The sequence below is a fragment of the Phyllostomus discolor genome, chromosome 3, assembly GCF_004126475.2.
Source record: "Phyllostomus discolor isolate MPI-MPIP mPhyDis1 chromosome 3, mPhyDis1.pri.v3, whole genome shotgun sequence".
In the NCBI taxonomy this organism is placed as follows: domain Eukaryota; kingdom Metazoa; phylum Chordata; class Mammalia; order Chiroptera; family Phyllostomidae; genus Phyllostomus; species Phyllostomus discolor.
In genome coordinates, this window is record NC_040905.2 from 183,152,263 (window position 1) to 183,169,605 (window position 17,343).

The 17,343-nt window shown below is 44.3% G+C and overlaps 1 protein-coding gene across 1 annotated transcript; it reads left to right on the plus strand.

Annotated features, from left to right (window-relative positions):
- Positions 1 to 1,135: 1,135 nt before the first annotated feature.
- On the plus strand, positions 1,136 to 6,611 carry C3H9orf131 (chromosome 3 C9orf131 homolog). The gene is made up of 2 exons (XM_028530549.2): positions 1,136 to 1,736; positions 2,120 to 6,611. The coding sequence occupies exons 1-2, from the start codon at positions 1,506 to 1,508 to the stop codon at positions 5,570 to 5,572; spliced, it is 3,684 nt and encodes a 1,227-aa protein (XP_028386350.1). The 5' UTR covers positions 1,136 to 1,505; the 3' UTR covers positions 5,573 to 6,611.
- The last annotated feature ends 10,732 nt before the right edge of the window (positions 6,612 to 17,343 follow it).

The following is a 17,343-nucleotide window of genomic DNA, read 5'->3' on the forward strand; positions in this document are numbered from 1 at the left end:
GTCTATCTCCTATTGCTTCCTCAATCCCTACTGCATTGAAATACCTTCATTTTTCCTAATGGGACATATTTTCTCTGCCTTAGCACCTTTATGCAGGCTATTCCTCCTGCTTGCACTGTCCTTCTCTCACTCCCTACACTCTCATTTTCTTGGTTCCTCAAACCAAGCATTAATCTTCTCTTCTGGAACATAGCCCCTGACAAGCTATCCCCTTCTCCAGCCTGGTTAGAGGCTGGTTATCTCCAGCCTTTTCTGCCTCCATTGTGCATATCTCTATTTTATTGTCTATTATTTGACTACTTTCCCCACTGAAATGGACTTAGAGTTTCTGTCTTACTTCTGTCTATTCAAAATTGATCATAATACCTGATCAATAAATATATATTGAGTCCTGGCTGGTGTACCTCAGTGGACTGAGCACAGGCTGTGAACCAAAGGGTCACCAGTTTGATTCCCAGTCAGGGCACATGCCTGGGTTGTGGGCCAGGTCCCCAGTACAGGGCATGCAAGAGGCAACCACACATTGATATTTCTCTCCCTCTCTTTCTCCTTCCCTTCCCCTCTCTCTATTAATAAATAAATAAAATCTTTAAAAAATAAATATATATTGAACGAACTAATTGATCCAATTTAGGGTAGCAGTGGAGAAACTTTTCTTGCCCAGATCACATGGCCAATCAGTGACAAAACTAGAGAAGCCAGGTCTTCTCAGTTTTTGTTCGGTGCTCTTTCTACCAGACTAAGCTGGCCTTTGAGAGGGGTGGGGTTAGAAGAGAGGCATTGACTTGTACTGGGAAGGTAAAGATTGAAGGCTGGCCTGAAAATAAGAGTTGACATGGAGTAAGTGGTGGTTTAAGGGGAAAGAAGGGCAAATGATGAAAAATGGTCAAGCACATTTGATTTATATGTTACCCTTAATAAGAATGCTTGCCAAAAATATCTCAGGTAACCTTAAGTCAAATAAGACAGTTTGCAACAGATATAAGACTTAAAAAAAAAAAGAGGGAGATTCTATCCATTAAAAATGGAATGAGGCTTGTAATCAGGAGCCTTAAAAGAAATAAAATTTTAATGTAGTATGTATATAATATAGCATATATACTATATACAGTTCTAAGCATATACATTTATTTAATTCTCAAAAAAACCCTATGTGGTAATAAATAATATTATTCTCATTTACAGATGAAAAAGCTGAGGCACTGAAAGAGATTAAATTTGACTAAGATTTTACAAGTAGAAAGTGGCAGAGCTGGTGTTCGAATCAGGCAGTTTTGATACTAGAATCCATGTCCTTATCCACAATGCCTGAAACATAATTCTGACCTTGGCAATCAAGACAAAAGGGGATCACCCACATTTCACTGTGTAAGTATGAATTGTCTTGTGGTGGCAATTTTGACCCTAAATTCAGGGAGAAGGCTGTTAGGCATGTGAGGCATGGGAGTTCTTTGTTCTGTGATGCAGTGATGACATCAGGATAAACTGCCACTAGGTGGAGGAAGATGGACTGGCTGCTAGGGGGCATCCTTAGGGCGGAGGCTGTCAAGGGGCTTCTCTGGAGCCAGCTGACCCACACCCTGGCCTGCAGACACTGTGGCAGCAGCTGCCTCCAGAGTACAGGGAATTTAGTGACACTATTCCTGTTCGTGATTTGGCAGATCCGGAGGTGGTGGCAGCTTGGGAGCTTGAGACATCTTTGGCTCTGGCACTCTGGGGACATGAAGCAAGGCAAGGTGGGTGACACAGACGTGCAGAGGGCTAAATGACTATTGACACCCCGTGTGAATTTTGGTGAGAAATCATTGAAATGCATGTGAGCCCAAGTGAGTGACTATAAGCCTTAAATGTGAGGCTGGGAGACTGACCACTGACACTAGACTTGAAGGCAGGTGAGTGATCACTTACCACAGATGTAGGATTATGTAAGGAATGCCAGTCTCCACAAGCAGGCTGGGCAATGGCTGTTAACATTAGATGGGTAAGTGACTGTTGACCACAGATGTGGGGACAGCTGAGTAACCATTCACTCTGGATGTGGACAGAGACTGAGCTTCATGACACACCTTGTGTGTCTGAAAAGGCTTCATGCCTGATAGTGTCTTTCTCCATCCCTCAGGGCCTACTACTTCTGTACCGTGTGGCTTTCCTTTGTCATCTGTGGAGGCAGAAGTCAGAGGAAGAGGAAGAAGAAGAGGGAGAAGAGGAAAAAGAAGAGGTGATATTCCTGGATCCATTGAAGCCATGTTCTCTTCCCAAAGAAGTTCCTATTGAAAAGCAAGCTACCACAGCCCCACCCCAACCATCCTGTGATTCTGAGAGCCAACACAAGATCATAGGGACACCAGAGCTAGTACTCATGCAGACCCCAAGCCCTTCCAGATCATTCCCCACCTTTCAGATCCTGACCAACTTGCCCGTGAGGCGTAAGGCAGCATCAGGGAGTCGTCTACAGCAGAGAAAAAGCCAGCTCTTCTGGGGACTCCCTTCTCTGCACAGTGAGTCCTTAGAGGCCATCATCCTGAGCTCAGGTGGCCCCTTTCCCCTGAAGTTACCTGTTGGTCCTTCTGTCTGGTTCAACAAGCTTTCCTTCCTGCATAGGTCCAACCTGCTGTCTTCCCAATATTGCTCCCCAACCCCACTTCCTATCCATAAAGTGCACACTACAAAAGACCTGGAAGAGTTGGCCCCCGATCCTCAGCAACTTCCCCCTCCATCTTCCCCTTCTGTTCTACCACCACCCCTCCGTTTTGAGTCCTTTCCCATAGACCATACAGGATTCCATTCTGGTGTTCAGGCACCTACACAGTGGCTTATGTGGCAGAGAGCGGTTCCTTGGGTCTCTGAGGATCAAGCCCTGCATCCACATCCTGAACTCCAAAGAACAAGACCCTCCAAGTTTTTCCCCTCATCTGAGCTGTGGTGGGGGATGCCATGGGATCCTGGCCTCCCACAACACATTCCAGATTTACTCTCTGCCTCTCTGCTGTATCCCTCTAACCTTCTGGGAGTCCTGACTAGGTTCGAGTCCCCGCGGAGAACCATGGTGCAAAATGAGGACTCCAAAGCCTCTGAGCCAGCAGTGCCAGTTCCCAGCCCAACCCCAGCCTCTCTGCCAGAACTCCAGGGGGTTAGCCCTAGAGGAGGCCTGTATGGATCTGATGACCTCCGGAAAACCACAAGGCAAAGAGAGAATCCGCAGATCTCTGAGCCTCCAGTCCTGGTCCCTTACCAATCTGCAGCTCCCATAACAGAGCCTCAAGAAACTAGACCCCTGGGAGTTCCACCTGGATGTGAGACTCAGTGGAGAACCACTGGACATAGAAAGAGTCTGAAAGCCTCTGAGCCCCCAATGCCAGCCTCTTACCAAGCCCCGGATTCTTTGTCAAAATCCCAGAAAGTCAGCTCTGAAGGAGAACCTTCTATACCTAAGGACTTCTTGGGAACCATGGGGCACAAACAGAAGCCTCAGGCCTCTGGGTCTCCAATGCCAGCCCCCTGTCCTCCCTCAGACTCCCTGCCAGAACTCCAGAGAGGCGGTCCTCTGGGAGATCCGCCTGGATACAAGTGCCTCTGGGAATGCAGAGAAAACTCAGAAAACCCACAGGCCTTTGAGCCCCCAGCCTTGTACCTCAATCCAGGGTTCTATGGAATCAGCCCTAAATGTGTCCCATCAAGATCTGAGACTCTAAGGAAAGGCACACAAAATAGAGAAAATCTTAGGGTCTCTGCAGGCTCAATTTTACCTGCCAGTCTTCCCTCAGCCTGTCTGATAGAGTCTCTAGGAATGGCACCCCAGGGAGTCCTGTCTAAGCCCAAGGCTTTGTGGGAGACCACAGGGCGAATAGAGAACCTCTGGACCTCTGAGTCTATAGCCCCTGACTATGGTCAGTCTCTAGCTCCCATTCCTGAGCCTCACAGAATCAGTTCTGTGGGAAGCCCCATTAGATCAGAAACTGCATGGAAGGTCACTGAACATCCCAGGAATTCCTGGGCTTCTGAGCCCCCATCTCTGGCCCTCGGCCCATATCCAGCTCTCACACTAGAACCCCTCAGAGTTAGCCCCATGGGGGTCCTGTCTGATTCTGAGGCTAGCTATGGGGAATCACAAAGGAGAAAGAACTCCTGGTCCTCTGAGCTCCCAGCCCCCAGCTTACCCCAACAGCCACATGGAGCTAGACCCTTGGGAGTCTTTCCTGACTCTGAACCTGTTGAGGGGTACATGAAGCAGAAAATCTGTTGTGCTGCTCCTGTGCCTCCATTCCGGGGCCCCAGCCCACCTCCAAATTCTATGTCAAAGTCTCACTCAAGTGAGCCTATTGGAGGCCAAGGCAACTGTAAGATTGAGGAGGAGGCAGTGGAGCAGAGAGAGAACAGCTGGGCCACTGAGCTCCCAGCCCCAACTCCTAACACACTCTCTGCTCAAGTACCAGATCCACACATGGCCCTTAAGTTTGTGAGGAGGAATGTGCGACAAAGAGAGATCCCCCAGGGTCCCAGCCCTCCAGCAGCAGATCCCCTGCAGCCAATACCCTGGCCTCCCACCCTAGCTGAAGCTCTGAAGACTGAGCCCAACCAGCCTGGCCCACCCAAAGAAGAGCTGTTCCCAGGAGTTAAGGGAGAGGTCCCACCCTCCCAGGGAGAGGCTGTCCCAAAGGCATCCATGCACTCTGGGATCCAGGTCTGGCACTGGAGTAGAGAATTAGAACTCGGGCTGAAGAAATTGCAGCTGAGCCCTGCTTCCAGATCCCCTGGCCCGAGTCAATCATTTGTCAGCTCCTCTGCCCTGAGCTCCACAACTCCAGGCACTTGGAGACTCTCTTCCCACCCCTCACGACAGACTCATCACCCCAACCTGTGTCCCTACTCTTCAAGCTGTCATCCCCCAAAAGCAGAAAGCACAGTAACTCAGCCTGTCCACTGTTATCACTCCCACTCCTTTTCCCATCCTCAGCCACATGGGTCTGGTAGGGCAAAACAAAGGTCTCAGAGGGAGGAAAGAGTGAGGGCAAAGATGGTGGCCCAGATCTCACCTCAGGGACCACATGTTCACACGGAGGCTAATGAAAACTGCCCAGGCTTGAGAGAGGCCTTATACCCTGAGGTTCTAGTCTCAGGTAATAGGCAAGACAAAGCTTCAGCACAATTTTCAGCCAGAGAGACAGACAGACCCAGGAAATCCAAAGCAGGAGACCACAGAGGAGGGGATGCAAGATTGGGGTCATCCACAGTCATGGGGAAGAGCCACCCAGTCCAGGCTGGAAGACCAGTGGAGGCCCCTGTAAACCGACTTTTCCAAAGGAACCAGAGCTCTCTCCACACTGCTCTTCCCCGGCAGCTTTACTCCATGCCTACAGGTCCCCAAGATAAGCGAGAGGCAGAACTGAGAGCTGGTTATATCCTGATCCCTCATCACTGTATGTACTGCCCCTGGGCCCACATGGAGAAACACTTCTCTTCCCCTACACCTCAGGCTCCCCTTACCAGGGGTCTTCGAAAGGTGCTAGCCAAGTGTCTAAGTAGCCGTGGGCCAGGCCCACCAAATCCAGTCAGCACGAGGAACAGCTGGTAGTACTGGCACCTGAGGGCTGGAGAAGCAAGCAGAGGAAACCCTAATAAACTAGCTGAACTAGACAAATCCCACTCGTGTCTTCTTTGGAGCCTGGCGTACTGAGAATGTCAGTTCCCTATTAACTTCTGCAGCAGCTATATTCCCTCAGAATCAGGCAGGTCCCTAAAGAGCTCAGGATTCTGCAGGCTTGAATTTCTTTTCAAGCCCTTCACAGATGATCCATCTTGGGTCCACACATTCCTTTCTACAGGTGAGGCTGAAAGGCCACAGGAGCACAGTCCAGTGCTGCCCTTGAGAAAAACTTCACAGCAAGTGAACAGAAGAAAAATACATCTATTTACATGAGCACAATCAGTCTGGGTCTAGGCAGACCCAGTGTATGCCTGGGTATGGTCCCCTTCTTTACCCACTTGACCCACAAGTTCTTCACATATCTTGCTGTTTCTTCTCAGCCCTCTGCTCTTTCCTCTCCCTCGGTCAGCTCAGCAACTATTTATTCCCAAGGCTACAGAAACAAGTGCCTTTCCATGTTTAGTGGCCATCTGGACTTCTTCTAGATTTGCCTGTTCATACCTTTACCCCCTATTTGTTGGATATTGTATTAGTTTTCTACTACTGCCATATAACAAATTACCACAAAATAACAAATTTACTTTGTCAGAAAAATAAAATCAAGAGGTTGACAGGACTGCATTCTTTTCTGTAAGCACAGGGTAGGGGTCATTCTTTGTCCTTCCTGCCTTCTAGAGGCTGCCCACATTCCTCGGCTGCTAGCCCTCTTACTCCATCTTCAAAGTTAGAAAAGTCTTCCCTCTTCCACTTTTAAAAACACTTGCACCCTTCGCTGGTGTGACTCAGTGGATTGAGTGATGGCCTGTGAACCAAATCACAGTTTCAAGTCCCAGTCAGGGCACATGCCTGGGTTGCAGGCCAGGTTCCCCACTGGGGGGCGTGTGAGAGGCAACCAATTCATGTGATCTCTTGCACAATGATGCTTCACTCTCTTTCTCCCTCTTTTTCCCCTCTCTAAAAAGTAAATAAAGTCTAAACAATTTTTAAAAACTCACTTGTAAATACATTGGGCTCACCTAGATAATCCGAAATACTATTCTTATCTTAAAGTCAGTTGGTTAGTAACCTTATTTCCATGTAAATCCTTAATTCCCTTTTGCATGTAAAATAACGTATTCACAGTTTCCAGGGATTAGAATGTAAACATCTTGGGGGAGCCATTATTCTGCATACCACAAATATTAACTCAACCTATTATGTATTTTGCAGATACTTTCTCCCAGTCTGTGGCTTATTTTCTAATTTTAAGGTGATTTTTATTGTACCAAAGTTTAAAATTCTTATATAATGAAATCTCCCAACATTTTTCTTTATAGCTTCTAAAGTATTTCTTCTGGTACTTTTATAATTTTATATATTAATTTTTAGATTGTTAAGCTGGTTTCTGAGTATGGTAGGTGAAAATCTAACTCCTCCCCAAAAATAGATGTCCAATTTTACTGGTACCATTAAAAAAATTAAAATACATATACAAAATGTCTTAAACCCATTTCATTAAGTGCTATATTTCAAAACAGGATAAAAACTTGTTTAAAATATTCTATTTATTTTTAGAGAGAGGTAAAGGAAGAAACATCAATGTGTGGTTGCCTCTTGTGCACCCCCAACTGGGGACCTGGCCCGCAACCCAGGCATGTGCCCTAATGGGGAATTGAGCCAGCAACCTTTACTTCACAGGCTGGTGCTCAATCCACTGAACCACACACCAGACAGGACAAAACATGGTTAAAATTTTAAGCATCTCTAGGTTCCAGATCCACACATCCAACAGCCTACTAGATATCATCTCATATGCAACTTGTCCAAAACTTACTCATTTTCCCTGTAACCTTTTCTTCCAATTTGGCCATTCCTATTGAAAGGTACCATATCCACCCCAAGGGTAGCCAGAAGTCTGTCTTCCCTTCCTCTCATTCCCCAACCTAATCAATCATCAAATCTGTTAGTTAAAACTATGAGGTGTATTTCAAATCCATTTCCATTTCTCCATCTTCATCATCACTGTCAATTATCATTTCTCACCAAATTAGTAGCCCATTCCTTCTAATCCATCCCTTTACACGGCTACAAATCTCTGAAGGTCAACTGACCCAAACTCTTCAACAAGTGCCCTAAAAGTTTGAGTACTATAATTAAAAATCAATTTTAGCCCTGGCTGGTGTGGCTCAGTGGACTGAGTGGCTGCCTGCAAACCAAAAGGTTGCTGGTTCAGTTCCCAGTAAGGGCATATGCGTGGGTTGCAGGTCAATGTTTCCCTACTTCTCTTTCTCCTCCCTTCCCCTCTCTCTATAATTAAGTAAATGAAATCTTTAAGCCAGTGGTTGTGAATGACATATCTGGGTCACTCGGGAAACTGTGAATATGAGAATTAGACTATATGAAGATTTCTGAAAGGGAGAGATTAGCATTTAAAAAGTTATAGAGCAGAATGACCTCATTTTGATTTAAAAATACCATAGGTACAGAAACACATGCATATGAACTAAAGATGGTGATCTTGTATTGGGAATATCAACTTTTTAAATTTTGCTTATATTTTTCTAAATTTTTACAATGCACATTACTGTTTATATAAAAATAAAAGTGTTTTTTTAAATTGTCATCTGAGAACATTTTATATGCTTTGAGGGAAAGAGGGAGAGAGAGAGGGGAGTTGGAGATAGGGGAAGAGAGGGAAAAAAGGAGGAGACAAACATCAACTGGTTGCCTCTTATACGCCCTGACTAGGGACCAAATCCACAACCTAGGCATGTAGCCTGACCAGGAAATGAACCCACAACCTTCCAGTTTGCAGGACAATGCCCAACTGAGCTACATAGGCCAGGGAAAAATAAAGGTTATTTTTAAAGTGAATTGTCTATGATGTTCACTTGGTAATTGTTAGGTAATTTTTATTTTATTGCCACAATTTAAAAAATAAAGTGCCCCTGGCCAGGTAGCTTAGTTGGTTAGAGCATTGTCCAGATACACCAAGGTTGTGGGTTCAGTTTCTCATCAGGGCACATAAAAGCACCAATCAATGAATGTATAAATTAGTGGAACAACAAATCAATGTCTCCCTTTTTCTCCAGAAAAATCAATTTAAAAAACTTTAAAATCAATAAACATTTATTTTAAAAAAATGAATCCCCTGCACTGAATCTGACTCACTTCCCTGTCCAAACTGTCCCCTTCCTCCAGGACCCATATTATCTTCAGAATAAAGTTCACTTCTGGCATATGAATTTCTTCACAATGTGGTTTCTGACCTCCCTGAATTCAATCCAGGACTCCCTTGCTAGCCAACCTGATGCTTCTTAGGCATTCTCTGTATTTCCCAACATCTGTGCCTTTTGCTGATTGTTCTCAACATTTCCATGTCAATTCCCCCACCTTCCTTTATTGCCCAGCTCAGACTACCTCCAAAGCCTTCTCTGATTCTGTTTGCCCCTTCTTGTAGCCCCATAACAATCTGTGCCTTAGGTTATGACCAGGTAGCTCAGTTGGTTAGAGCATCATCCTGATATACTAAGGTTGCGAGTTTGATCTCCCATCAGGGCACATAAAAGAAACCACCAATGAATGCATAAGTGGAACAAATTGAGGTTTTCCTGTCTCTCTCCCCCTCTTCCTCTCTCTAAAAGACAAACACAAAACCAAAAAACAATTTGTGCCTTGTTGATAGTGCACATTTCCTGATAGTATTCTAATTCAAGCCCTTCAAAGAAAGTGAGATTCTGCTCCGGCTGGTGTGGCTCAGTGGATTGAATGCTGGTTTGCAAACCAAAGGGTCACTAGTTTGATTCTCAGTCAGTGCACATGCCTGGGTTGCAGGCCACGTCCCCAGTAGGGGTGTGCTAGAGGCAACCACACATTGATATTTCCCTCCCTTCCCCTCTCTAAAAATAAAATCTTTAAAAAAAGAAGGGAGGTTCTGTGAGGTCAAGCCCACATTCCCAATCCAGTGCTCTTCGCATCCTACAACATTCCCTCTGTTTGGTTGAGGAAAAACAGTCAGAAGGTACGTGTTGTTCCTCTGCCTCCTCTCACTAATGTCACCATTCTATCCCAAAGCTTTATTTATAGCCCCAACCTGAGGGCTGGAGTCCAAAACTCACCACCTGCTGGCTAAGGGTGGAACTGAAGGTACTTTCTTTTCCCCACCTTCCTCCACCACCATACCCCCACCCCTCAAGTCTCAAAGACATTGCAATTCTGAATTTCTATTTAACACAGGGACATTTAATGAGTCTATGCATCTCTAGGTAGCTTTATGAAAAGCCCAAGTCCTATATTCTTTTTAAGGATTTAGTAGATTGTAGGACTGGGTAAGGGTAACAAACCATTTAATGTTTGCCACAGTTCACTCAAATTAATGATCAACAGACCAAATCAATGACTGACAAATCAGTCTTCCTCATGGGCATTGTGTGACTATCAGCTTCTCTGGGCAACTTGTAGGATTGATTATCTTGGATCCAATTACATTCTAAGAGGTCAGACTTGTTCCATCTGTGGCATACTGTTGGTCCTCTGTAATTGATGCCATTTACTTAAAAACCCATCTTTTAATCATTGCACTTAACCTATGGGTTCTTCCCGTGATTAACTACAGTTAATTAAGACCACATTCCAATTTCTTTCTGGGAATGCCATATGTGAAAAGACAGACTGTTGATACAACTTGCCTCTTGGTTTAGGGATGCAGGCTTCTGCAGATGAAAGGTGACAACTGGTCCCTCACTGCTTCCTCCAGTTTACAAATGACTGTCAATCACTTTATCAGATTAAGAATCTTGAGGCGACAAAAGAGGTAAACTTGTTCAAAGCTACACTCTTTAAACTCAAGTGCCAGCGCTAGAACCAGGCCTCCGACTCTAAGTCTGGTCTTGGTTTTTCCTAAAGAAATCTGTAGAGCTCCAAGTAAATTCCCTATAGACACACTGTGTGACAAGTGAAAACAAAGCAATCGTTCCAACACAAATTTCTATCACTTATCAACCAGTATCCCTACTTTTATGGGAAAATACCACTTGCTTTCCTTTGTTATGCTCCCATAGCCTGATGCAGAGGTACTAAGTGTCTTTCCCTCAAAGACCTTGTCTTTAGCTCTGAGGTGAGGCTGCCAACCCATAGGGATGACACAGAGTAACCAGAGTAAGAAGACTGAAGGCTAAGCCATCAGGTTACCTAAATGGTGGGAATGAAAAGGAGAAGCAAAGACAGAATCTGGTGGAGATAGTGTCATGGAAAACAGCAGCCCACTCAAATCCAAAAAGTACAAAAATATTTAAGCACCTGAGATCAACAGGCCCCAACATAATCAGAGCAGCCAATGCAATTATCTTGTGTCCTTGAAGATTATCTATAGTTAAACCAGACGAGAGCCTGGTATAAGTACTAGGAAACCAACACAAATGACTCAGAAAACAATTTTCTCTGCACCATTCACTCCTTCGGGTAAGGTACCATGGTACTAACCCCAGCAGCACTAAATGATAGAATGGTAGCTATTTAAGACGGCACTCAACTTCTGTCAAGGTGGAGGCATAGATGTGTTTTGCCTTCTCACGTAACCACAGAATTACAACTAAACCTCAAAACAAATAACATCCAGAACTATCAGAAAATCAAACTGTATGGAAGTCCAATTTAAAGAGGCCACATTCATCTGGACAGGTAGAAGGGGTGGAGACACAGTGAAAGACACAGAGAAACCGTGGTGATGGCAGAATAGGCAGTCCCACATTCACATATGGTGGATAAAAATTGGGAGGGATACCTTGGTAGTGAGCATCCTAGGCCAGACCACACAGCCCAGGGTTCCAGAGCCGGAAAGATAAATCCCCATAAATTCTGGCTATAAAAACCAGTGGGGGTAGGGCAGCAGAAGAAACTGCCAGATTGTCAGGACATTCAGCTTACAAGACCCACACAGTCTTAGAACATACACTAACCCCCCAACTCTGGGATTCAGCACCAGAGCAACAGCTGGTTGGGCATCAGTCACATATGGGGAGAGGGTGAAGTGACTAGAAATGGAACAAGTTTCAGGCAAACCTCCAGAAGCCAGGCAGTAGCACTATCCCCTCTTTGAGACCTCCCCTAAAACAGTCACAAAGTGGTGAAGTGGGTTGCCCCACCCTGGTGACTGACTAAGTCTCTACCTCACACAACTTACAGGTGCCTTTTCCACAACAGGCCACAGTACTCAGTCAGGGAATCAAAGCAGCTCTACCTAACACACAGAAACATACACAGGGAAGCTGCCAAATTGAGGAGATAAAGAAATGGTCCAGATGGAAGAACAGAAAAAATCTCCAGAAAAAGAACTAAAAGAAATAGAGATAACCAACCTATCAGATGCAGAGTTCAAAACACTGGTGATTAGTGTGTTCAAATAACTCATTGAGTATGGCACCAACATAAAAAAAAAAAGACCCAGGCAGAAATGAAAGTTATATTAAGAGAAATAAAGAAAAATCTACAGGATACCAACAGTGGAGGAGACGAAGCCAATATTCAAGTCAACAAGATGAAACACAAGGAAGATACAAGCATTCAATCAGAACAGCAAGAAGAAAAAATAATTCAAAAACTTGAATTCAAAGAATCTAAGAATGTAAGGAGCTTTTGGGACATCTCCAAATGTACCAACATGCATGTCATAGGGTTGCCAGAAGGAGAAGAGGAAAAGCAAGTAACAGAAAACTTATTTGAAAAAATAATGAAAGAGGACTTCCAGCCAAGATGGAGGCATAGTTAGATGCCTCCTCTCACAACCAAAAGGAAGACAACAAAAAAAATTAAAAACAAATATACAACTAGAACTGCCAAAACTGTATGGAAGTCCAACAACCAAGGAGTATGGAAGAAACATTCATCCAGACCAGTAGGAGGGGCAGATGGATAGCCAGGGAAGAGGACTCGCCACAAGGTGGTGGCTGGCAAACTAGGCAGTATATCTGCATGCAGATAAACCAGGAGGAACAACTGGGGAGTGAGACAGATCATGCAACCTAGGGCTCCAATGCCAAGAACTAAAGCCTCAAAACCTCTAACTGAAAAAATCTGTGGGGATTGAGGCAGCGAAGCAACTCCCAGCCTCACAGGAGTTTGGAGAGACTGACAGGGTCCTAGAACATACACAAGGCCACCCACCTGGGAATCAGCACCAATTTGCACCAGAAGGGCCCAATTTGCTTGTGGGTAGTGGAGTGACTGAAGGCCAGCTGAGAGCCAAGCAAGAGGCATTGTTCCCTCTCTGATATAAAGCACCACAACCAGGGAAGTGGGTTACCCTGCCCTAGTGAATACCTAAGGCTCCGTCCCCCACTATGTAACAGATGCACCAAAACAAAACAAAAAAGGCCAAAATGAAAGAACAGATCTAAGCTCCAGGAAAAATACAACTAAGTGATGAAGAGATAGCCAATCTATCAGATGCAGAGTTCAAAACACTAGTAATCAGGATGCTCACAGAAAAGGTTGAGTATGGCCACAAAATAGAGGAAGAAGTGAAGACTATGCAAAGTGAAATAAAGGAAAATGTACAGAGAACCAACAGTGAAGGGAAAGAAACAAGAAATCAAAGGTTTGGAGCAGAAGGAAGAAACAAGAATTCACAAACATGAGAGGCTCAGAAAACTCTGGGACAACTTTATACATTCCAACATCCAAATCACAGGGGTACCAGAAGGAGAAAAGAGCAAAAAATTGACAACTTATTTGAACAAATGTGGGAGAACTTCCTCAATCTGGCCAAGGAAATGAGACTTCCAGGAAGTATAGGAAGCTCAGAGTTCCAAACAAATTGGACCCAAGGAAGCAACACCAAGACACATCCTAGTTATAGTACCTAACATTGAAGATGAGGAGAGAATCTTAAAAGCAGCAAGAGAAAAGGAGGCAGTTACTTACAAAGGAGTGCCCATAAAGCTATCAGCTGATTTCTCAAAAGAAAACTTGCAGGCAAGAAGGGGCTGGAAAGAAGTATTGAAGTCATGAAAAGCAAGGACCTACATCCAAGATTATACTCTATCCAGCAAAGCTATCAGTTACATTGCAAGGGCAGATAAAGTGCTTCCCAGAGTAAGTCAAGTTAAAGGAGCTCACCATCACTAAGCCTTTATCATATGAAATGTTAAAGGGACTTATCTAAGATAAAAAATATGAACAGTAAAATGACAAACTCACAACTATCAACAACCGAACCTAAAAAAAAACAAAACCAAAAATGAACTAAGCAAACAACTAGAACAGGAACAGATTCACAGAAATGGAGATCACATGGAGGGTTATCTCAGGGAGAGGGAGGGAGAATGGGGAAAAGGTAGAGGGAATAAGAAGCATAAATGGTAGGTACAAAATAGACTGGAGAGGTTAAGAATAGTATGGGAAATGGAGAAGCCAAAGAACTTACATGTATGACCCATGGACATAAACTAAGGTTGTGGGGAGTGGGGGAGAATAATAGTGGGAGGAGGGTTACAGGGTGGAGAGGAATAAAGAGGAGAAAAAAATGGGTCAACTGTAATAGCATAATCAATAAAACATATTTAAAGAAATAATGAGAATTCCGGCAAGATGGAGGCATAGGTGGACACACCGTACCTCCATGCACAACCAAGATTAGAACAATTTAGAGGCAGAATAACACCCAGAACTGACAGAATTTAGCTGAATGGAAGTCGGACAGCCATGAAGTTGAAGTAGACCCGTTCATCCAGACTGGTAGGAGGGGCAGAGAGGAGCAGCTGGGCACAGGTTGCAGCGCGGAGAGCAGAGAGCAGTGGGTACATAAGGCAACCGGGAGCATGTAAGGCATCTGGAGCGCACAAGATCGCAGCGGGTGGACTCCTGAGTTTGCAAGCAGCAGCTGGTGGACCCAGTGAGGCGGTGATTGTGGACCAGGGCAGAGTGTGCAACCCAGGATCCCAGAGAAGGGACTGAGATCCCAGGAGAACAGAGCTACCGCCATTGTTCCCTCCCTCCCCCGCCCCCACATACATCACAATCTAGTGACTGGGGTGCCCAGCCCCGGTGAACACCTAAGGCTCTGCCCCTTACCGTAACAGGGACCACACACACACACACACACACACACACACAAAAGAGAGAGACACACATGTCTCAAAGAGAAGAACAGATCAATGCCCCAGGACTCATCCTTTTGAGCAACCAAGAGATAGCCAATCTATCAGATGCACAGTTCAAAACACTGGTGATCAGGAAGCTCACAGAATTGGTTGATTTTGGGTGCAAATTAGATGAAAAAATGCAGGTTACCATGAAAGAGATGAAGGAAGATGCACGGAGAACCAATAGTGATGGGAAGGAAACTGGGACTCAAGTCAATGGAGTGGACCAGAAGGAAGAAAAAAACAACCACACAGGAAAGAATGGAGAAATAAGAATTCAAAAAAATCCCCAAGACACTTAGGAACCTCCAGGACATCTTTAAACGTTCCAACATCCAAATTATAGGGGTACCAGAAGGGGAAGAGGAAAAGCAACAGATTGAACACATATTTGAACAAATGATAAAGGAGAACTTCCCCATTCTGGCAAAGGAAATAGACTTCCAGGAAATCCAGGAAGCTCAGAGAGCCCCAAAGAAGTTGGATTCAAGAAGAAACACATCAAGGCACATCATTAGCCAAGGTAAAAATGAAGGAGAGAATCCTAGAAGCAGCAAGAGATAAGGGGACAGTCACCTACGAAGGAGTTCCCATCAGACTGTCAGCTGATTGCTCAAAAGAGACCTTACAGGCAAGAAGGGGCTGGAAAGAAGTATTCCAAGTCATGAAAGACAAGGACCTATATCCCAGATTACTCTATCCAGCAAAGCATTCATTTAGAATGGAAGGGCAGATCAAGTGCTTCTCAGATATGGTCAAGTTAAAGGAGTTCATCATCACCAAGCCCTTATTTTGTGAAGTATTAAAGGGACTCATCTAAGAAAAAGATAAGGAAAAAACATGTATAGTAAAAGGAGAGCAAACTCACAATTATTAACAATCACACCTAAAGCAAAACCAAAAGAAACAACTAGAACAGGAACAGAACCACAGAAATGGAGATCACATGGAGGGTTAGCAACAGGGGAGTGGGAGGAGGAGAGGGGGGAAAAGGTACAGAGAATAAGTAGCATAGATTGTAGGTTGAGAGGGTAAGAACAGTATGGGAAATGTAGAAATTGAAGAACTTATGACACATGGATATGACTAAAGGGGGGGATATGGGTGGGAGAGGGTATACAGGGTGGAGGGGAGTGAAGGGGGGAAAATGGGACAACTGTAATAGCATAATCAATAAAATATATTTTAAAAAAAAGAGAAAGAAATAATGAAAGTAAATTCACCTAATTTGGCGAAGGAAACAGACATATAAGTCAGGAAGCATAGAGTCCCAAACAAGTTGAACCCAAAGAGGACCACACTAGGACATATCATAATTCAAATGCTAAAGGTTAATGATAACCCTTAGCATTTCGAGAATCTTAAAAGCAGCAAGAGAAAAGGAGAGTTACCTACAAGTGAGTTCCCATATTTCTCAAAAGAAACTCTGCAGGCAAGAAGGGACTGACAAGAAGTATTCAAAGTCATGAAAGCAAGGACTTACAACCTAGATTAGTCTATCCAGCAAAGCTAAAATTTAAAATGGAAGGGCAAATTAAAGTGCTTCCCTGACAAAGTAAAGCTAAAAGAATACATCATCACCAAGCCATTACTTGAAATGCTAAAGGGACTTATTTTAGAAAAAGATCAAAACTGAACATTAAAATGGCAACAAATTCACAACTATCAACAACTGCAATCTAAAAAACCAAGCAAACAGAACAGGAACAGAATCATAGATATGGAGATCATTTGGAGGGTTAACAGTGGGAAGGGGGAAGGAGAATGGGGAAAAAGGTACAGGGATTACAAAACATAAATAATTAGTAGGTACAAAATATACAGGTAGGTGTTAATAGTATAGGAAATGAAGAAGTCAAAGAACTTATATGCATGACCAATGGACATGAACTAAGAGGGGGGGGACTGTTGGAGGGAAGGGGGTTACCAGGTAGAGAGGGGCAAAGAGGGAAAAACTGGGACAACTGATAATAGCATAATCAATAAGATATATTTTATGAATAAACAGCAGAGGATAGTCTATAGCTGGACAAAACCACACAAGTAGTCATCTGAAAAACTGAGAGCAAGGAGGGGGATGTTTAACTTAGGGAAACCCCCCCCCCAAAACTCCCAATACTAGAATAAGCAATTTGTTTGTAATACAAATTACGGAAAAGTGGACACAATTTTAAGTGATGTTCAACTAGAACATGAATGTTTGGACTTTTTTTGATGCACCAAAAGGACATCCACCTGCAAACAGATCCTATCTTTCTCCAACTGTTAAGATATTTGGAGGGCATGGTCTAGTCCTTGATCAGGAAAAGGAGACTGCAGTCCTAGCCTTACCATCCACATCAAAGGTAGGTGGAGGATGCCACATGTCCACATCCAGAACTCCACCAGGCTATCCCCTACCTACCACAGTTCTATCAGTGATACTGCAGACATGGAGCTTGGCAGCGGTATCATACCAATGTTAATCAAGAGGGGAGGAGAGCAATCTTACAGGATTTCACATCTGAAGAATGCTCTGGCCGTAATGGGTAGTCCAAGGCCCTTCCCAGAAAAAGAAACAGGCACAGGGGCCAGGACTCT